Source organism: Cololabis saira, chromosome 6 (assembly GCF_033807715.1).
Source record: "Cololabis saira isolate AMF1-May2022 chromosome 6, fColSai1.1, whole genome shotgun sequence".
NCBI lineage: Eukaryota > Metazoa > Chordata > Actinopteri > Beloniformes > Belonidae > Cololabis > Cololabis saira.
In genome coordinates this window covers 18,194,466-18,216,916 of record NC_084592.1, presented here as the reverse complement: position 1 = coordinate 18,216,916, position 22,451 = coordinate 18,194,466, and the positions used below count along the sequence as shown (strand labels likewise).

General features: G+C 40.3%; 2 protein-coding genes across 2 annotated transcripts; both read right to left on the bottom strand.

Annotated features, from left to right (window-relative positions):
* Positions 1–8,834: 8,834 nt before the first annotated feature.
* casp10 (caspase 10, apoptosis-related cysteine peptidase) lies at positions 8,835–18,371 on the bottom strand. The gene is made up of 12 exons (XM_061722905.1): positions 18,213–18,371; positions 15,763–16,043; positions 14,909–15,011; positions 14,661–14,796; positions 11,650–11,702; positions 11,512–11,536; positions 11,300–11,319; positions 11,188–11,218; positions 10,879–11,108; positions 10,552–10,660; positions 9,950–10,439; positions 8,835–9,142 (listed from the first exon to the last, which is right to left on the bottom strand). The coding sequence occupies exons 2-12, from the start codon at positions 16,038–16,040 to the stop codon at positions 8,986–8,988; spliced, it is 1,632 nt and encodes a 543-aa protein (XP_061578889.1). The 5' UTR covers positions 16,041–16,043; positions 18,213–18,371; the 3' UTR covers positions 8,835–8,985.
* A 1,157-nt stretch (positions 18,372–19,528) lies between these two features.
* LOC133445580 (protein FAM237A-like) lies at positions 19,529–22,225 on the bottom strand. Its single transcript, XM_061722903.1, has 2 exons — positions 21,856–22,225; positions 19,529–19,764 (listed from the first exon to the last, which is right to left on the bottom strand). The coding sequence occupies exons 1-2, from the start codon at positions 22,223–22,225 to the stop codon at positions 19,661–19,663; spliced, it is 474 nt and encodes a 157-aa protein (XP_061578887.1). The 3' UTR covers positions 19,529–19,660.
* Between the last annotated feature and the right edge of the window lie 226 nt (positions 22,226–22,451).

Here is a 22,451-nt window from a genome sequence, read left to right as displayed (position 1 = left end):
AGTACTTTAATAAATAATAAAATAAATAAAATAATAATAGAATAAAAAAATTAATTAAGCACAAGTAGCACAAAATTTCAAGCCTTTGTACTTTTGTTCTTTGTTCTTTTTAACCAGGCAGAACTAGAACAAGCCCATGAACTCATAGAAACTCTCTGTGTGTTTGAGTCTGTGTAAATGTGACAAAACATGCAAAAATAAACATTTTTCCCAAAGAATCACTCAGTGATGTCATGAGATTGATGCGTACGTGGATAAAAGGGATAAAAGAAAAGTAACAGCTCAACGTAGCCTAATGTAGCGGAGTAAGAGTAACAGTTTCTTCTTCACAAATCTACTCAAGTAAAATGAAAAAGTATAGTGATTCAAAACTACTCCTAAAAGTACAAAATTTCCCAAAACTTACTGAAGTAAATGTAACAGAGTAAATGTAACTCCTTACTACCCAACTCTGATCATATGTAATGTGTTCATTTGGAGTTTATGTGTTTTGTTGAGTATTATGGTTGTGGTTAATTCCTGCGTCTTGCAGATCAGGAGGTTACAGTTCGAGATGAGTCTATTTCTGTCATCAAATTCACAGACTGTTTCCAAACCTAGTTGGTCTCACTTTGGGAAGGTTTCTCTCATTTCCATCCATGCCCTCAAACTTGATCCTATACAAACTATTTTTAAATAACAAGCCCAATCAATAAATCTCTCTGCTTTCTTATAAATTGTTTTCCATAAGTAATTACAAGCCTCCATTGGCTTTATGTCATCAGCTTTCATTTTATTCTGCTTTGTGTTTTACTTCTGCTGCCGACTATTAAATGACAACAAAGTTAAATAGGAATTTTATTTCATACAGTAAAAGCCAGCCTATACTGGTGCAACAAATCCATTCATCCATCTTTCAGAATCAGAATCAGGTTTATTTGGCCAAGTCAGGTCAAACAAGACAGGGAATTTGACTCCGGCTGTTTCGATCACCGTACAGTAAATAGACAAATGAAAGCTCTTATTAACAGAAACAATTTTTTAAAAAAGTGAAAGGTGCAGCAGTATGAGGTAGACATGGTTATTGAAAGGTGCATTGTTACAGCATTGATTGAGGTTATTATTATTAGGGCCCGAGCACTGACAGTGCGAAGGCCCTATTGTTTCTGTAGGAATTTTTCTCGTTCTCCTTTTATTTTCCTCCTTCCGACGAAATGAGGGCCTTTTTGCCCCCCTAAACATGCCACAAAAGTTACCAAATTTTGCACGCAAGCCAGGCCTGGCGAAAAAATTTGATATTTAATGGTTTGCATTAATGGGCGTGGCCTAATGGCTCAACAGCGCCCCCTAGAAAACTTCGTGCCTCGAGCCCCACAATACGGTTTGACGTACATGCACGAAAATCGGTACACACCTGTATTATCTTGCAAGAAAAGTCTCTTCGCCGAAACCGAACAGGAAGTCGGACATTTTGAATTAATCGTGTAATTTTGGCGCAATTTATGCCATGTCTTCGGCCGTTATTGCGGCCCGAACCGTAACGTGCACCCAGGTGTGTTATACATCAAAATGTGCGTCTCGATCCTGCGACGATGCACATTACTTTTCTCAGTCAAAAGCGTTACCGTGGCGAAGATTGATGCCAAAAAGCGTGCTCCCCCTTCATCTGATTGGTCCATATTTGATAGTCCCTACTTTCTGCCATAACTTTTGAATGGTTTGACATAAAGACTCGTGGGTGGTGTCATCGGAGTTAGTTTTGAGTCCTTGACCATATTGGTGGAAATTGCACGTGCGAGGGCCCGTTCATCGCTGCTTGCAGCTTTAATTCTTATTATTATTATTGCACAGTGATTGATTACTCTGAGACTCTGAGTGATGAGATTTCATCAGAGCAACAGCTTGGGGGAAGAAACTGTCTCTGAGTCTGGAGGTTTTGGCGTACAGTGCTCTGTAGCGCCGTCCAGAGGGGAGGAGTTCAAACAGACTGTGTCCTGGGTGTGAGGGGCCTGCAGACATGTTACCTGCCCGTTTCCTGGTCCTGGACAGGTACAGGTCCTGGATAGATGGGAGGTTAGTCCCAATTATCCTCTCCGCAGACCTAATTGTCCGTTGCAGTCTGTGCCTGTCTAGTTTGGTGACTGATCTGAACCAGACAGTGATGGAAGTGCAGAGAACAGACTGTATGATGGCAGGGTAGAAGGTTAAACTTCCTGAGCTGACGCAGGAAGTACAACCTCTAATGAGCCTTCTTCCAGACAGAGTTGATGTGGTTAGTCCACTTCAGGTCCCGAGAGATTGTGGATCCCAGGAACCTGAGACCTTTGTCTGTTTATCCGGAACCGGGTCGCGGGGCGGCAGTCTGGACAGAAATGCAGACCAGTCTGTCAATCTCACACTCCATCTTCCCCTCACTCGTGAAGCAGACCTTGAGATACTTAAACTCCTCTACTTGAGGCAGGACCTTTAATAATAATAATAATAATAATTATTATTATTATTATAATAATAATAATAATAATAATAATAACCTCAATCATATGCTGTAACAATGCACCTTTTAATAACCATGTCTACCTCATACTGCTGCACCTTTCACTTTTTTTAATTGTATATGGCCCGGTTTCACAGACAAGGCTTAAGCCTAGTCTCAGACTAAAATGCTGTTTGAGCTGGCTTAACTTTAAGTCACTTGCACAGACATATCTTAAAATAGTCATAGATTTAGTCTGTTCTGGATTAAACAAAGCCAATTGCAAGAGGGTGGATTAGAGCTACTCTAGGACTAAATTGAAGTTTATATTAATCCTGCAAAGAGGCAGGTTTAACTTCAGTTTAGTACTGTTTGTGAAAGGGAGCACAGATGGTTTGGGAGCATGGAGTATTTGGAATATCTAAATGAAGAACAATATTTGCTACAGAGGCCAGCCAGACAAATACTTGTGGATAGGAGTCATCCATTGAATCAGTTTGATGAAATAACTTTCCTAGACCGCTTTCGTATGTACAAAGAAGATGTACTGGAGATAATTACTTTGCTTGAGCCTAGACTTTCCTCCATGTCTCAAAGAGGAAGGCCTGTACCCAGTTCTCTCCAAGTTCTGATCACTTTGAGATTCTTGGCATCTGGAACCTTTCATTGTGAAACTGGTGATTTGTGTGGTGTCAGTGAAGCAACAGTGTGTAGAATAGTTCACAATGTCTGCAGTGCCATTTGTGAACTGATAAATCTGTACATTAAGTTCCCAGATGCTGCTGAGCAAGCCAACTATAAAGTGCGATTCTACGAATATGGGAACTTCCCAGGAGTGATTGGTTGTATTGATGGATGTCATGTTGAAATCAAGTGTCCATCAACTCCTGATGCTGAGGAGTACAGGAACCGTAAGAACTGGTTTTCCATCAATGTTCAGGCTGTATGCACTCCCAATTTAGAGTTTTCAAACATTGTTGCCCGTTTGAAGGGAGCAACACATGATTCAAGGATTTTTCACAACTCTTCATTGTGTGCTCAGTTTGAGAGAGGGCAACATAGCGGAATACTAATTGGTGACAGTGCATATGCACAGAGTTCCTATTTATTCACACCTTGGCCACATCCCACAAAAACTGAGCAGCAAAGATACAACAGAGCTCATATTCGCACTAGAGGGATGGTCAAACTTATGTTTGGAGTGTGGAAAAATCAATTCCAGTGTTTATGCAATACACTTCATTTTGAGCCAAGAAGATGCTGCAAGGTGATCATTGCTACAACTGTTCTGCACAACCGACCTGTAGAATTCTCAATTTCATGTCATGCTCTTCTTTCAGATATTTCATTTTCTGTTCATGAACTTCTAAGGTTAACTTTTCATGCATTGACATCCTTTTTGGTCTCTGCTGGAAAGTTTTGGCAGCATCTTTTCTCTGGGATGCCATGCCAGATGTGGAGGGTGCACAGTCACTGTGCACTGGCTCTTCCACCAGGGTTAGAATAATCTCCTCTGGGAAAAGAACACTTTTGGATACAAAAGTGTGGTTACATTTTCATTTGCATTGAATTCACTGCAAATGGCAGCCCAAGCATTGTTCGTCTTATGTTCAACAGCAGCACTATGCCCTTTACTTTCAATAACAGCATGATTTCCCAATATTTGTTTAAAGGAGCTTGAGGCCGGATTGTGGCAGGATTTATGAAAAAAATCCGTATACATTTTAAGTTTTCTAGTAATAATGTCAGATGAAGCGTTCCAAACCAAAAAGAATGAGCCCTCTAGTGTATCTCTCCTTTGCCTTGAACAGGCTGTGTGCTGCAAAATGTGCTGCAATTCGGTCCTGAATTTCCCGCGCTGGGCTGCGGATGTGACGTCACATGACGCTGCATGTGCGTTCTCCCCGTTCTCCCGTGCCGGCTTCACTGTTGGCTGCAGTACCCCCGACGGCCGTCTTGGTGAAGGGTGGCGCTAGAGAGTCTCATTTCTTAAAAGGACCCTCAAGCTCCTTTAAGTATAGTTTTTTTTTCATACATAGTATAGTTCTTTGAGCGTGTTTTTTTAGCTTCAACCATGTTTGGTGTCAAAATTCCCTCCAGCAAAACTGTCCTCAATTCCGTTCCAGGTTTTTATGAACACCATTAGGATAACAGACTGTGCTCCCATTTAAGCTAATGAGGCGTTCTCATTTAAGCTTACTCCAGGACTCCACAGTCTGGGACTAACTAAGACAAATATAAGCCACGCTCATGCAAGCCACTTAAATTACCTAGCTTTACTAGTCTGACTTAGGCCTACTCCTGGCTTGATATAAGCCTTGTCTGTGAAACCGGGTCAATAAGAGCCACATTTGTCTATTTAATGTTTGCTACTATTTAAATCTGGATACAGTGAGCGAAATAACCAGAGTCAAATTCCCTGTCTGGCATGTTCAAACTTGGCCAATAAAGCTGATTCAGATTCTGATTCTGATTCTCGTCCCAGCCGCTTTGCACTCGGCTTCAAACCGCCCCAGCACATGCTGAAGGGCCTGCCTGATGAAGTGTAGGCCAAACAATTACCCAAACGGCTCCTGCCTACCTTCACTCCCTCATCCAGGTCTGTACCTACTTTTAAGAGCAAGCTAAAGACTCAGCTCTTTAAGGAGCACTTCTGCATCGAGTAAACTTCTCTGCTCATCAGAATCAGTTATAAGATCCAACTGTTTGCAGGGCTCAGCACTGAGTTAGCTGCATGCACTTATGACAAGATGATCATATGATGGTGTCTTTTTAGACATTTATAGTCATTGTTTACTGTTAAAGTAACAACTGGTCATATTGACATACATAATTTACTCTGATATTGTCCTTTGATGACAAACATGCAATCTTTTATCCTGCTAAATTGAAATGTACTTGCAAAGTGAAGCGTGTCGGCTATCTGCTGGTGGTTATTGACTCTAGTTTTAAAATCTATGCCCCATACCATCACTGCACCGTATGTCCACCTGCAGAAAGAGATGGGTTTGTATATAATATGAGCTCACAATCAACAGAACTGTATGATTTAATGGTTTATGATTGTCAATCTTCTACTTGTACGCAAGGTGCAAATGTGTAAGTTATATCCATACTGGACGCTTGGATATGCTTTGCTCAAAAAACTGTCCCTCCAGATATTTCCTGAAGCTGTTGCAGAAAACAATTAGAGGAAAACATCACAGCTCCCTAAAAGAGATCCCAAGAAAGGTGTTCGGGGAAGTAATGGTGGATCCCACAGTCATTTATTAAAGGCTATTAATGTGAATTTGAAAATACATTAAATTTGAACCAAAATTTTGCAGTGAGGACAGTGATGACAGTTAGTAGGAGAGATCCTTTTATTTTCTACACCTACATCAGTCTTCTTCAGGCTGATGAAGAGGCTGGAGGCTTCCCAGTGTGTGGAAACATCACCACTTGATTAAAAACAGACATTCAAAGAATCTTATTCATATAATGTCAATTGACAGTATTTCATACAAAAATTTAAGGCACTTTACAAACTCATTGCAGTCCAGTTACACAAAGTCAATCCAATCCATTATATCCAATTATAAATTGCATCAAATTTAATCTAATATAATTTATCTATACATACAAATATAATCTAATTTATACATACAGATAAATAGATACAAAAATAGATAATATCTAATCAAATGAATAAACCAAACAATTTCTTTTTCTTTGGTATGAGTGCACGAGTTGCTTTTTAAAGTGCTGAACAGCAATTCAATGAGGAAGTTACAGTAAACTAACACCTTTTTTGACTGCTTTTATGACATTATATTATGGGATACAGTACTCAAGGCGACCAAGCGCCAACCATCTAACTTCCTCGGCCAACTGATAAAAGCTGGCTCCAAAAGCGAGTCAATCTCCCCTGACTTTCATGTTAAAATGTTTAGAGCAGAAATGAACATTCTGTTTCTGACGGCCCTGATATTTTCTGGAAATAATTTTTTTACCGTACTTTTACCGTCCGAACATCTATCACTGCATTACCTTCCCTAGACAATGTTAATTTTTTTCTTCTGTCATAGTAGTCTCTTATTTGTAGGTATCTGAAAAATTCCTTATTTTCAAGTTCAAAAAAGGATCCACAGTGCATTAGTGTACATATTGCGGTAATACCCATGTCCCACCATCGTCGGAAAACAACATCACTGACTCCTGGTTTAAATTTGGGATCCAGAGCTGGCCAAATTAATAATTTGACGTCCCCCTCCATATTATATTCTTTCACCATCCTACATCCTATATCCATTGTTTGTTTAATAATTTCATTATTGCTTTTTCGAGACATTTTATTTCCTATGTCTCCTAATGTTGTTTGAATTTGTAAAGTATCTATCTTGGCCTCTATATCTTTCCATCTTGCCTGGTATAGACGGCAGCATGTACAAACCAGGAACCTCCCTTGGGCTGCATAGTATTGTTTCAGGTTGGGTAGGGACAATCCGCCCTCCTCCCTTTGTAATTGAAGTGTCTTATACCTGACCCTTGGTTTCTGTCCGGCCCAGATAAATCTATATATAAGTTTGTCCCATTGTCTGAATTGTATCTCTGGAATCATTTGTGGGATGGATTGAAAAAGGTACAGCAATCTTGGTAATACATTCATTTTTATTATCTCAATTCGTGTCTCAATATCCATGTTGAAAGCTGACCACCGCCTGATATCTGTCTTTATATTGTCATTAATCTGATTATAATTTATTTCGAAAGTTTTATTGAGATTTTTTGCCAGTATCACACCCAGATATTTGATCGCTTTAGCATTCCATTTGATTTTGTATTTCTCTTTAATTTCTTGGCTTGGGGAATAATTTAGTGTGAGAATTTGTGTTTTTGCTTTGTATAATTTATAGCCTAAGTAATTACCAAAGTCCTCCAATATCGACATCAGTTTAGGAAAGGTTCTGTCTGGGTCTTGGAGAGTCACAATAACATCGTCTGCAAAAAGTCCTATAATATGTTCTTGTTCTCCTATTTGGATTCCTTTTAAATTGTCGCTCTGCCTGATCATTTGTGCCAATGGTTCAATAAATATTGCGAACAAGGTCGGGCTAAGGCAACATCCTTGCCAAGTCCCTCGTTGTAGAACAAATCTATCAGTTAGATTTCCATTAATTTTGATCCTCGCTGTAGGTTCTTGGTAAAGGCTTTGAATACAATGTATTGACTGTTTTTGGATCCCTAATCTCCCCAGTACCTGATATAGGAATCCCCAGATTACAGTCAAAAGCCTTCTCTGCATCGAGGCTCACTAACACTGCTCTGTCCCTGTTTTTGAATCTGGTCTATTATGTGCAGGGTACGCCTGAGTCCTGAGTCGGCCTACCTACTATAAAACCTGACTGATCTTCATCAATCATAACATTTTCAAACCTTTTAGAAATTATCGAAGTAAAGATATTGTAATCCACGTTTAGTATTGAGATAGGTCTGTATGATTCACAGTATTCTTTGTTTTTCCCTTCTTTTGGTATAACGGAAATTATAACCTTTTTCCAGGAGGGGGGCAGTTTTCCCTCAGTCAGAGTCTGATTAAAAGAACTCAGGAGTGGTGGAGATAATTCTCTTCACTCCTACATCTCCATGAGATGGCAAGTCCAATAAATCCAGAAAGTCTTTCATTTCATACTCTTCTTTCGTTATGGGCTGGGAATATAAGTTTTTTTTTTTTTTATATTTTTATCCCGGTTTTTTCCCCATTTTATCACACAGTGCTCCTACCTAACAGTCCTGGGCATTGCCATCCTCTACCAACCCCGGGAGGGCCCCGCACTGAGCTCAGGTCTCCTCCTTAGCCTGAGGAGTGAGCAGGCCACATCTTTTCAACAGACAGGGTGGGGTTTCTCCGGATGGGATCCTCCCCACCCCATCTGGTGCCCCGGTTGGCCAGAGGGGGCATGTATAGCCCAGGACTGTTGCATGTTTTTGTGAGGGTAGCTCCCATTAGCTACCCAGGGGAACACGGGGAGAACATGCCAACCCCACCCAGGGTGTGGGCACTGAAATCATGGGGGAACTAACACGCACTTCAGCGCACACAGCGTCCCCACGACCGAACCCAGGACCTTCTTGCTGTGAGACGGCTGCACTACCTGCTGCGCCACCGTGCCCCCTGGGAATATAAGTTTTCATAATAGTCCTTAAATACCTTTTCTATTTCTTCAGGTTCAAACAACAGTTGTTTTGTTGTGGTGTCCCTAATTTTATGTTATGTATGGTATTTATTTTCCTATTTTAATTTTGTACTTCTACAAAGGTAGCTACCACCTTTTTGAATAACCTTCAACAAATGTTGTGAAAACACATGACTGCTTACAATACAATACTTACAATTACTTTTTTTTAGTCTGGCCATGGTGGTGTTTTAAAAACTCATGAAATCTTGAAAAAAGTGCATTAAACAATCTAAAAATGTCAACAGGGAATGTTCGCTCACAACACTAGTGTCGGCAATCGTCGCTCACTAGAGATCTTCAGATGGACAGCAGCATTCAGTTGGACAGACTTGGAGGAGGCGCTTTGGGAACTGGAAAGATCACTTTCTTCCTGAGTGAGTAGGCTGGTTGAGGCATCTGCTTTTTCATGTTATAATACTTCTCGCTAACATCGGCATTCACTTTTGTCAGGATGGATAAGAGGTCTTCACTCCTGGAAAAAAAACACAAAAGATGCTGTGAGACGGTTGCCCGTTGTATGACTCCAATTAATTTTTCACCACACGACCCTTCACACATACATAAATCTGAGGTAGATGGAGCATCAGAACATTTGTTTATTTGTTTATTTAAAAGGATCCCCATTAGTCTTCACCATGGGAAGACTATTCTTCCTGGCGTCCACACATAGACATACAAAAGATGATAATATAGTAATAATAATAATAATAATAATAATAATAATAATAATAATAATAATAACACGACAATAATAGAATAATAAAGATGACAATAATCCAACTCAAAAAGGGTGAAAAACCTTCACTACAATTTCTGAAATAATAAATTGAACCAAAAATAAAAGATTAAGTAACCCAACATCCACATCTTAAGTAGCAATATTTGCTACTATCACCAGATCTGTTCAGCTTATGAACAAGATAGTTTGCAACATGTTGGTTATTATTATTTTTTGAGCGATGAAACTTACATGTCTGAATTTTTCCTATCTGGGATCAAAAAGTCTGGAAAAACAACTTTTGATTCAAGCTCTCAGGTAACATTTTTCAAGGTCAAAGATTTCTGGACGCTTTCTGTTGTGAGAAAGTGATCAGAAATCTTTTTTTTTATTTTTTTGTCAAGGTTGACTGTTAAATACTGTATACTCTGTTAGTCTAATGTTTTGTTTTAAAGCTTTTTCATTTATTTTAACTGTTAAAAGAGTAAATAATAGGAACATTTGCCTGAAATCTAAAAAGTTTATTTCATTCACTTCTTTTAGTTCAGGGTTCTCTCTCACCTGGGAACCATTTTGACAAGGTTTTGGCACAACGACTGTATGTACCAGCTTCCCGTCTTCCCATCTCTGAAGGAGACGTGAAAAGGAACGGTGGCCATTCCCAGGAGGAAATCAGCTTCGGCCGGGATGGACTTCATTTTCTTAGCATCACTGCTAATCTGACTCCCTTCATGGCTGTCACTCTCTACAGATCTCTGCTCGAGGTTGCCCTGGCAGGCCTGGATGAAGAACAGCTTGGGTTTATTTACTAAAGAGCGGCAATTCAGTCCATCTAAGGGGGAGGTCAGCTCCTTAAGTGTCACGATGCCGCCGTCTACGCCTTTCACCCCCCTGTCTACGCCGTGGCTGAGAACGCAGCAGACCACACAGTCCGCCTGACTGTGGTCTTTTTTGCTGAGCTCCGAGATCACAGATATCATCTCGTCCCTTTTGCAATCCCTGTGTATCTGCACCTCAAAGTCCAGCCACTCAAACACATTCTTCAGAGATTCTGGAAGAAATAAACAACGAAAAACACACACAAACTCAATGTCCACGAACTGAGCAGAACTTGCAAACAAACTCATAATTCAATCAGAGATTTTCAGTCAACTTTAGCTTACTTTCATCAATTTCAGTTCCGTTACGCTTTCCCAGAGTTGTGAAATTGTAGTTGTTCAGTATTACACAGGTACCTCTCTTCGCTGCAGTCATCGTATATGTACCCACACCCTACACAGATAAAACCGTGACCAGATTAAATACTTAAAGGCAAGGGGTGCCTTTACAGTAACACTTACATTGCTGCAATTCCCGTTTTACTAAAGTACTGCCTTGATCAACAGAAAGGATTAACACATTGCAAGGGTCTACATTAAAAAGAAACCTATTATTCATCAATCATAATTTGAGTTTTTTTCACTTGTGTAATAAGGAATTAAAACAGATACCTCTGCTTTCCCTGGGGAGACATTGTTTTCTTGGGCTCTGTTATTAATAGTAACCGTCTCTTTTTGGATGTCTACATGGAAAATGAGAACGTTAATCAGATGTTTAAATTCAATATTACGGTGACAATATATTTGAAAGGAGCTTTTAATTATATTTGTTTCAGTGCCTAAAGCAGCCAGTTTCTGGTGAAATACAGAGTCCTCACGCCTTTCTTCAAAACAAGTGACATCTAGAAAAGCAGAAAAAATATATATATAAAAATATATATATCCTCAATTTCACTGCAATGCTTAAAGACAAAGACTCACCAATGGAGGTGTTGGAAGAGTTTATGGAAGACTGTAAAACAAACAGGTGATATTAAAAACACCCGTTAAAGGCAGTTTAAGTCATTAGTGTCTGAATGTTGACATTTCTTACCAAGGGCAATTCCGGCAGACCTTCAGGGGAGAAAAAAGAATAAAAAAATCATTTTAAATGGCTGAAACAATCTGTGTATGAATTTAAAATGAAAAATTTTGTTTTTCTTCTAGTGTTGTCACTCTTCTCAGAATTAACAGGAAAATATTATATGTAAATATTTTAATCTGTTTAATTATATATTGTTTAAAAAAAAATGTTTCTCATGTTACCTGACAAGCCAGCCACTCTTGAGGCCTGAATAGAAACAGAAAGAAAAACTTTAGTTGAAGTAAACAAACAGTAAAGTCGGTAGCATCCAGTGTGACTAACTATTTAAGTCTGAAACGACGTCACGGCATTTACCGTACCTGGTTTGATTCTGAAGGACAGCTGACAGATCTTGGTCGACTCGTTTCTTGAACTGGGACGAGAGAGGGATGTTATGTTGGAAAGAAAAGAAAAAGAAAATACAATTACTATTTGCATAAAAGATTATTCGGCAAATATTAAAATCACAGGAGCTAAAATCTTAATCACAAAAAACAAAGAAAAACTGTTACACAACCGTCAATGAGTACACATTCCTCAGTTTCTGCTTACGCAACAGCTTGAAACCATTTGGGAGTGTGTGTGTGTGTGTGTGTGTGTGTGTGTGTGTGTGTGTGTGTGTGTGTGTGTGTGTATGTGTGTGTGTGTGTGTGTGTGTGTGTGTGTGTGTGTGTGTGTGTGTGTGTGTGTGTGTGTGTGTGTGTGTGTGTGTGTGTGTGTGTGTATGTGTGTGTGTGTGTGTGTGTGTGTGTGTGAGATCATAGTTTGGGACTTCTTCCCTAGCAACAATAATTTTCAACCATTCTTCCTCAATGTGCCCACATGCCTCACACAGCACTCATTTTAACTTCTTAAAGTGCAACCTGCAGATTAACAACCCTTGCGATTAAAAGTGTTGGGACATGAAGCAACACAAATTAATAGGAAGTAAATCCACACAAAGGGAAGTAAAGACATTACCCTTTTTCTTTCAAAGCTGACACAATCTCCAGAGGTCTTACTGAAATGTCTTTGGGATGTTTTGGTCAAATACCACCAGGATTTGGTATAAAAGCCCCTTCCTCAACTACATCTTTTCATATGTGTTCATCGGAGCTGGTTTTAGGGGGGCGGAGTTAGTATCTCTGTCCCTCTATGTCCATATTAACAAAGATATGGACCTACAAAGGAGTTTTGACGCTGCAAACATTACATGTGCATATGATAGATGACGGCCTCATCGTGATGAGCCTGACGGGGATCAAACGGAGCGAGAAAAGATGATCAGGAAATATATTGGCCAGGAAGAATAGCAGAATAATTAAGCTGATGTACCATTGAAGTTAGCTGACCATTGGTCACATTATTTTCACAGTAACTACAAATGTGCCATCACATATTAGAAGTGATGGTTTAATATTGAAACGTAAGATAAAGTAGTGGGCTGGTTTATGGTGCCAGAGATGTTGGAGCGGGAGGAGGAAACATCAAGAGAGGGATTAAAGACACGGTTCCTCTCTCTGTATGTGGGATGTCTTCGTGAGTGAGCAACAAAAAATACAACTCATTCACCAGTGAATTGCTAACGCAGTGCCACTGGAAATATAAGAGAGACTGAACATAAGGAACCCATTTGAAAGGAACGAGAGGAGCCAACTGATGTGGTTTGAGCATCAGGTTAGGATCTCTAACGAGGGAGCTGTTTCAGGCATGTCCAACTGGGAGGAGCCCCCTGACACATTACATCTCTCTGCTCCCTTAAAAGGAACCCTGGCTATTAAGACATGTAGGTCTTAAAAGATAAATGTTGGTATCAATTATAACAATGTGATATAAAAAACCTTTTTGATGTCTTCGTTTTTATAAAATTTGAAAATATAATTTAACTAGTAGGTCGCCATTGTTGTTTACACCGCAATGCATTCTGGGTAGTGACGTCAGACGGTGGCTCCTGCTAACCCCCGTACACTGTTTTGACACCCAGAAACAGATGAAAACACAGCTAAACAGGTGACGGCGCACCAGAAACACAGATCAAAACACAGCTAAGGTGACGGCGCACCTACAAAAAAGTAAAAAAAAAAAAAAAAAAAAAGTACCGCACCATACAGCATGAACTACAAAAACACCATAAAACTCACATAGACTAACCGACCACACGTTTCAACCAGCAGATAGCCGATGCTACAATAAAAACCCCAGCCAGATCTGGTGTCATTAAATTAAATAAAGATGTTCTTGCCTATTTGAAGCGAAGTCTGCGCCTCCCGTTTCGTCAAACTCCCGGGCCAGTCCCCTCAACCTCTGGTCTGTCATCACCCAGCACCGAAGCCGGTTTTAGGGGGGGAGAGGGGTGGGCTATGCCCACCCAAACGTGCATATTGCCCACCGGCGTCTCCATCCCGACGGCGGCAAGAGCGGAGAGCGGATGGCGGTGCGCTGCAGGCTCTAAAGCCCCGGCTACGCCGTCTACGCCGTAGGCTACGCCGTCTACGCTGTAGGCTACGCCGTCTACGCAGGAGCCTAATGCACTGGTAAGATGCGCACGACATTGATCATTTTTGCAGATCTCCCGTGCATCACAGAACTTCGATCCAGTTTGCCTGAACCGAGACGTCTTATGGGCTCCCTCGTCAGCCTCCACGGCCGGGAGAGTGCTGCTCATCTATGTTTTAGATACCTGTCGCAGTTAAACTAACGCGGCTTATCTTCCTAGAGCCACCGTTCTATGTCATCGCCCCCATACCTAACCTAACCCTAACCTAACCCCCATTACCTGCGCAATGCAGAATGCATTGCGTAGGTAAAACATGGCGCCTCCCGCAGGTCAAAATATGTGATAAACATTGTAGATTTTTAAAGCAATTCGATTATTTTATGTGTTTCTAACAACATATTTTAGTATAAGAGAACAATTGTGGCTAATTAGGGACTACATGTCTTAATAGCCAGGGTTCCTTTTAACATACCTTGGTATTCCCCCAGAAGAGCTAAAGCCAGGGAGCCAGAAGTCTGACAGACAGGACAGCAAGCCAATTTACATCCTATAAAGTGTCAAGTCTGTAACTTGAAGACTGGACTTTGCTCAACCTGCCCTAAAACATTCGTCATAGTTGTGAAAATAGCAACAACAAAAACAACTTTACCATGCCTACAAAAACCTTATGTCATCTTGTACACTGTATAAAAACCACTCCCTGTGTAACCTGATCATCTGAACTCGTCAAGGTCTTCTCAAGCACCAAATATCATCCGTATGACTTATTAATAACATAACATGCAAGGTGCACTTTAAGGGAACCCTGCGTTTCAGGACATTTTCTGTCAACATCTTTCATTGCACACAACTTACCCGGCAGTGCTTGAAACTTCTTGATTTTGTCATTGAGCACCGGACACACCGATCTGAATATGCCCTCGAGCTCTTCCAGATTAGTTTCGGATATGAGCTCCTTGTTCTCCATCTCCACGAAGACTTCCAGTGTACACTGAAAAGGGAGGTAGGTTCGCACTGATGTCAGATTAAACACATCATCTGTCGCTTAAAAATGTCTTTTTCATCAGAGATTTGTCCTCAGTCATTTTGACAAGAATACTCACCTTTTCTTCCAGTTTTCTACGATGAAGTTTTTTAAGTAATAGGAACTTCATAGAATTCAGCTCGTCAGCAGTAATCTCCTCAGACAGGCTGTAAAGCAGCTTCCTGGAATTAAAGAAAAATCAGTTTTGTGAGAAGGTCCCCTTCATCAGTGACATTATAAAACAAATTAATCCGGATTCAAAGGAACAGTAACATTAGGACAATGCACACTTTGGGGGGTGTCAGTTTGTACAAAAACCTAGGTGTAAAATACTAAGGTGAATACGGTTACCAGGCAACCAGCGGACACCCGAGAACATTAGTGTTCACGGCAAAGAAATAGTCCAACAATTGGACCATTTAAAAAAGAAATCTGAATATGAAATGTCCTTAAAACGTGGAATTATTACTTAGATGTATTTTGTGAGCTCAGATAGCTCTTAGAAGCCCTGAAAGGTCAGAAGGAAAAAGGAAAAATGGTGATGCATTTTCTAAGATTGACTACATTTCTTTTCTTTTTGGCTGAAATGAATAAAAACAACAATACTGAAACTAGAAAATTATCTACAAGGAAGGATGTTCCTGTCTCCAAAAAAAGAAATAATAAGAAAAAGAAATTCGAAAAAAAATGAGAGAAAAAGACACATTTGGTCAGTTTTGATCAATTACAAATTATAACTTCAAAATGGATTGAGGGAAAATAAAAAGCATCACTTTAGGAACAAGTGTGACTGAACAGAATACATCCCAGTTTTAAAACAAGTTAACCGAAAAACTGATTATAATCAGTAGTTAACTGACGGTACATAAAGGTCCAAAAGTGCACTGATCCATTCATACATTTTATATTGTTTCTAATATTTGGGTAGCCCACCTGTAGGGGGAGATAAGGCTTGTTGCACATTCGCAGTCACTGAGGCCAACATCACGTAACAAACGCTGACGCTGGATGGTGAGGAGAAGGTCAGTCAGCAGCTCCGGCTGCTCCGGTGACAGGTGGTCTTGGTTCATCAGGAGACGGAAGAGGTCACTGGCCGAATCCACCGAGTTCATGTTCCGGTTCAGGAGGTCAGTGCACAGAAATGCTAAAGCCCTCACCTCCTCTGAACCCAGGGCATTACTAACCCTCAACAGCAGCTTTTGGAAATCCATTCCCTGTATTCAAAATAAAATACACGAATCACTGAGATGTCTGGTTCACTGGCGTGAAAACGTAGCTTCCACATTCTGTAAGTTCACTGTATCAACTATTTTTAAAATGTATATATTTATATTTTTAGCCACCTGTTAGAATAACCATATTTTATTTTTGAAATATCTTACGATGCCAGGATGCGTGAAGGTCTTCATCACTTTTTATTGTGCGACATCCACCTTTAACTGTTTTATTGTTTGCTAGTTTGTTTTGCTGTTTCTTTGTCTAAAAAAAGTGATGCCTTGCCGACTTGTGGACGGTGTACCCCACCTCTCACCCGATCACAGCTGGCGCAGAGTCCAGTCAATTATTAATTATTAAAACTGAGCTAATATACAAATCATTTTGGGGCAATATGCAAAACCTTGATTTACTTTTTCAGTCACTCTGTCGCAGATTTTCTGGAGTGCTTTGGATCATTTTCCTGCTGCATGACCCATTTTCACCCAAGTCTTAGCTGTCAGGGTTTGACATTTCCCCCAGTTTGTGTTTTCTGTTCTGCCCCGCCTGTTTTCCATCTGCCCTGATTGTTCGCACCTGTGTCTCGTTATCCCCTGTGTATATTTTGGTCTTGTCTTTCCCTTGCTCCCTGTCGGTCCGTACTGTTTGCTCCCTCCATGTTCTCGTCTTCAGTTTTCCTGTTCATGATCCTGGTCCTTTTTAATCCTGCCAAGCAGCGCTTTTGGTTCTTGTTTTTTGTTATATAAACCCTGTTTTTTGGAACTCCTGCCTCCCGCTCTCCTGCTTCTGGGTCCTCAAACAACCATCCCTGACATTAGCCAAGCAACAGCTGGAATACGGAGTACAGAGTTTGTGCTTGACTACGAGGTGCCCAGATCCAGTTGGTGCAAAGGAAGCCCAAATAGTCACCCATTCTCCACCATGCTTGACAGTTGATGTGGGCTGTCTGGGTTAGTTTAAGTTTTTCAAAATGTGTTGTTGTGGCCAGACAGAAGCCAAAGTCTGCATTTAAAAAATATCATCCTGCAACAAATGTTCCCGTTTTCACTTGTACACACGTGAGCATGGATATACTCTTATGAAGGGTCTTATGACAAATGTGGGGTAACGTGAAAAGCTAAAAGACAATGCGACAAAGAAGTGAAACATCAAACTAATAATTAAATTGATGAGTTATTGATTTTAAAGTTTAAAGTTAAAGTTGAATCACTTGCAGTTTTCCTTGCAAGCACCACTGAATCATGTAAATACTGTAAATATTCAAGTTTGGTTTATGTATTTTTAATCATTGTGGACTAATTCTTTTTTTATTTTATTCTTTATTCTTCTATTTTATTACTTGTATTTTGCCTCGTCGTGGTTCAGAGAGAACTGTAATTTCATTTTGCTGTATGTTGAACATATAGCATATCTGATAATAAACTTGAAACCTTATTCTGTTTCCTGCAAATGCAAAAACGGGCACCAGGCCAGCCATACTCGATAACTCCAACTTCAAAACAATCACCACAAATGTCTTCATCAGATTTGTATGTGTACGTGAAAGCTTTATAACCCGGTGTTATAGAAGTCCAACCCGTGACAGTATGGAAGAATGTAACCCCTTGACTCTGTCTGGCACCAGCTACAGCGCAAAAAGTCGCGCAATCGCCCGTCTTGGTTCCGTTTTAATAATAATAACAATAATAATAATAATAATCTCTTTATTTGTCAGTACACATGGAAATACACCGACATGTGTCCTCTGCTTTTAACCCATCACTAGTTAGACTAGTAGTGGGCCGTCATTATTCTGGCGCCCGGGGAGCAATTAGGCTGAAGGGCCTTGCTCAGGGGCCCAAAGTGGTTTATCTTGGTTGCCATTTAGCTTCTACACATGCAAAATTATCGGCTATACGTCCAGTTTAAACCCTTTTACGGCCTATTTCATTTAATGGACAGTTTCTAAGTCCAGTAATGAGGCAAAGTGTAGCTATCTGTGAAGCAGAATAGACTCAGTATAACACATTATGTATAACACAGGAAAAAGGAAAATAAATACGCAGGAACATGCCGTGTACTTGTACATAACCAGTACCTAAAACCACTTGTACTGAAACAGGTTCTACCCATTTCCCCTCGTATCCCCTTTATTAACGCGTCTCAACACGTGTTTTGTTCGATGGTACCTGCTTTGAGGTGGTTTTTCAGGACATCAGACGGTCTGTTGTTCACTTCAACATGCTGCAGGAGCTCCGGAGGCGACGCAGGTAATAGATATCTGTCTTTTAAATCCCAGATGCAAACTTGACCCAGAATTCCGGGAACAGAAGTCAAAACAGGAAAAACTTTGAAGAAAACGAAAGCAGAGACGGGGGCGTGATCAGCCACCCTGTGACGTAGATGCCCTTATATGGACTTGGGACTCCTCCACGGTGTTACCAAGGACACCTAAATACTGTCATCACAACCAAGTCTCATTGTTGCTCAAATGTAAAGTGTTTTTTGGGGGATAGTCTTTGAGATGGCACCAGGTTTGTGTGTCTTTTTCATCAAACATTGTTACTGTTTTTTCTTTACCCATCTAAAGCAAAATGAGTAAAATGTTTATTTCACATACACACCAGAAAAGACACCAGGGTTATTACCAGGGGATGTCCATGGATTGCAGACTTCTAGAGGGACGGATTGATACCAGTATATCTCCCAATACATTGTGTAAATCTGGGTTGAATTTTTGAGTTATGATATAGCTGTGTTATTGAATTCTGTTGAATTAATATGATTGACAGCACAATAATGTTTAAAGAATGTATTTTGAAAGGATTTATTCCTTTTTATTCCTAACAGTTATTTTCAGTATTCGATTTTATATTTTCTTTTGTCTTGTTTTTATAAATAATATTTGTTATAGGGAGAGTTTGTGAAACATCAGGATAAAAGGTAAAACTGCACATTGTAGTTGACTTTCCAAGCCTTTCTTCGCTTTTTCCATCCGCCGAGTTGGAAAATATAATTACAAAAAAGTCGGGAAAGCAGAATCTGTGAAAAACTGTCTCTGCTTTTCTTTGCACTTTTTAACAGTAATTCAAGTCCCCTTTCAACCACTTTGGGGATGTAAGGTGAGTTAAAGGATGCCACGCACGTGTGTCAGCATTTGCTAGTCGTTTATTCCCTTCTGGTTTCACGGTTTATTTTTATTTGCTGACCAAATATATTTGGATCGTTGAAGAAATGCAACTTATAGCAATTACAGAAAAATATATATAATTGGTAATTTTACAAAACTTTGACAAGAATCGTCCACTGTCCATATATTGGGACAATCAAACATCACTTTTGGCAGCATCAACTTAAATTAAAATAAAAAGAGGGAAATAAATCAATGAAATGGATAGCAAATAAAGTGAATTTATTTGAATTTTTCTCCCATGTGTGGTCCTGATATAAATATTACAATAAAAATGTAAAATAAACCCTGTCTTGCTATTTTCATTCATCAGGATAATTTATCATGAATTAAAAACATGTCTATGGTGAAGTTAAAGCAGGGAACCTTGTATATCTAAGAGTAAGGATGTCACAATTAGTGGTAAAATAAAGAAATCCTCTTTAATTATTTGTGTTGAGGTGGGTTTTATTTTGGTTCGGTCTTCAGGGTTGTGATCTGTCCTCTGCGTCTCACTTTAACACTGATCCATGCGCGAGAGTTCACTCCTGAGGTGTTGAACCTGAATGACCCTGCAAGAAACAAGACACAAGCACACAAGGCTTAGTGTGACAAAACAACATTCAAGCACTCAATTTTTTTTTTTGTTGTTTACAGTAAAAATGAGAAAGAATGTACAACAAAGTGCTAAAGACTCTGCAGCCAAGTCCATGTCAGGAGTTAATGGAAGCCAAACAAAGAACAGCCTGGACTCCAGTTAGAGGCTGCTGGAGCGTCAGAGTATAATGAGACAGCTGGACATCATAACACAGAGAAAGGACACGGGTTACAACAAAATACTAGGAAGATAAAGATGTGACAATTTCCCACAAGTCATTGCAGGATCACTCGCCATCCAAAGTGCCACCTTTGGGTTTTCTCTTTCAGACAAACCTCTGCATGATGAGTTCCAGTTGGTGCACTGACAAGCGAACAGCCATCACATGAGAACAAGATGGGGAAAATAAAAGCAGATCTGTCTGCGCAGCAGCGTGAGTGATCTGTTCTTATGTAGACGGAGAAGAGAAGGAAGTCTGGAATGTCCTGTGGCTACTCCCTGCAGAAGATTTCAAGCTGAACATAACATTTAAAACACCAGAGTTTACCAGTTTTGTGTAGGTCTGCTCTCCTAGAACTCAAAACAACAGCAGACTTTTTTGTGAAAGAAGATATATTTAAGAAAATATGTAACAGTTCACTGCTACTGATCTAAAAAGAATCTTAACTGAATTTCATCCATTTTTAATGCAGGGTCACCGGAGCTTATTCCAGTGCACTACAGGCAAAAGCCAGGGGGACACCCTGGACAGGTCGCCAGTCCATTACAGGGACAGAAAAAGACAGATATGTGCTCACATTCACCCCTATAGGCAATTTATAATCGCCAGTCACCAATGGGTGGTGGGAGGAAGCTGCAGGACCTGCAGAAAACCCACTCAAACACAGGGAGAACACAGATCGATTCCTGTTGGGAGTTGAACCAGGAACCTTCTTCTAAAACAGCAGCCATACATCCTGAAGAGACTGAAATGTTAACATGTCACAGAGGGTTCCCAGCAGTTTCTAAAGTTCAGTCTTAAAGCTGCATGACAGCATTTTAATGAAAATACACAATTAAACAGCACCTGCAGAGGGTGGTAAAGGTGGCTGAGAGCACTGCTCTCTCTGCAGGACATCTACAACACCAACATCTTCACCAGCTATCCCCAACAAAACTTTTTACCTTGTGCCGTCAAGCTTGAGATGCGTAAGTGTGAAACGCAGGACCTAAGACATGATTTCTAGCAACACACCATCAGACTCCTTTTCCTTCACCCTCTCTGCCAAAGTCTCCATTTGCACAATTTAACATATCTTACAATCTTTTTGCACTTTCATTTATGATTCTGCACATATACATCATTTACATCATCAATTTTACCATCCATCCATGCATTTTCTATACCCGCTTTATCCTTTGCAGGGTCACGGGGGTCTGCTGGAGCCTATCCCAACTCATTACAGGTGAGAGGCAGGAGTTCACCCTGGACAGGTCGCCAGTCCATCACAGGGCCACATACATACACAAACAACCATACATACTCACACTCATGGGCAATTTAGAATCATCAATTAACCTAACATGCATGTCAAACATTGCAAATGTAAAAAACCTGGACCGTTTTGTGTACATTCATAGGTATAACTGATGTCTGTAAACAGGTTTTATCCTATTTTTATGTGGTGATATTAATATGTTCTCCTATACCAGATTTTTTATCAATTTTACATGCTATTTGAAGGACATTTAACTTTGCTTTTCATTGTAAATATGAAATTAAAATTTGAATTCAAGATCATTTTAAATTGACCTTTATTATGAAAATGGGTAGAAGACAATAATCTGCAAAAGTATCCCTATAAATACAGCTTCAAGATATTTAAACAATACATTATCTGCTGTTTATACATTTGTTCTGTTTGAATTTAAAGGTTCCCACATTCTTACACACAACTTTAAATATATTTTGTAGTTTGGCATGCAATCTCTTCTTTTTTGTTGTTACAACGTTTTTTAATAAATATAAATGAGTTTCGTTAATTATTGGTCAGGTAATTAAATGAAGTGAGTGTTGAGCACTTACTGTCAGTAAAAAGGGAGTGAACTGAGGTCATGTGTCTGCGGCCCAGGCCGTGGCTCCTGGACAGGACGCAGTCCAGGTAGATGTCCCAGAACACCTGGGCCAGGTCCCAGAACAGCGCCGTGTGCTTCCCGTTGTCCGACGTCTTCAGGGACTCCATGAGGTCCCAGAAGGCGGGCACCGTGTCCGCGATGCGCGGGGAGCGCATCTCCAGCAGCAGCGCCGAGGAGGAGTCCCAGCACTGCGGGTCTGCGCGGGGGACCGTCAGCGGGTCCACCTGGCCCGGCTTCTGGCCCCGCAGCGGCGGCAGGACGCACATGCAGGTCAGCACGAACACTGAGGCTGCGGCCAAGTTACTGGTCAATGGGACCATCTGGACGGGGACCAAGCACAGATCATTCTTTCTCTGGGGATTTATCAACAAGTGTTCACACGTTAATCCTTAATTATGGTTCTGCGTTAAATCGACGCAGGGCCTACGGCGTCGGGGTACGTCGGGGTACGCGTATATTTATATATAGATATAAATATACATATATATACACATCTTATGATTGATTGAATGAATGAGTGAATGAATGAATGAAGTTTATTCAGGC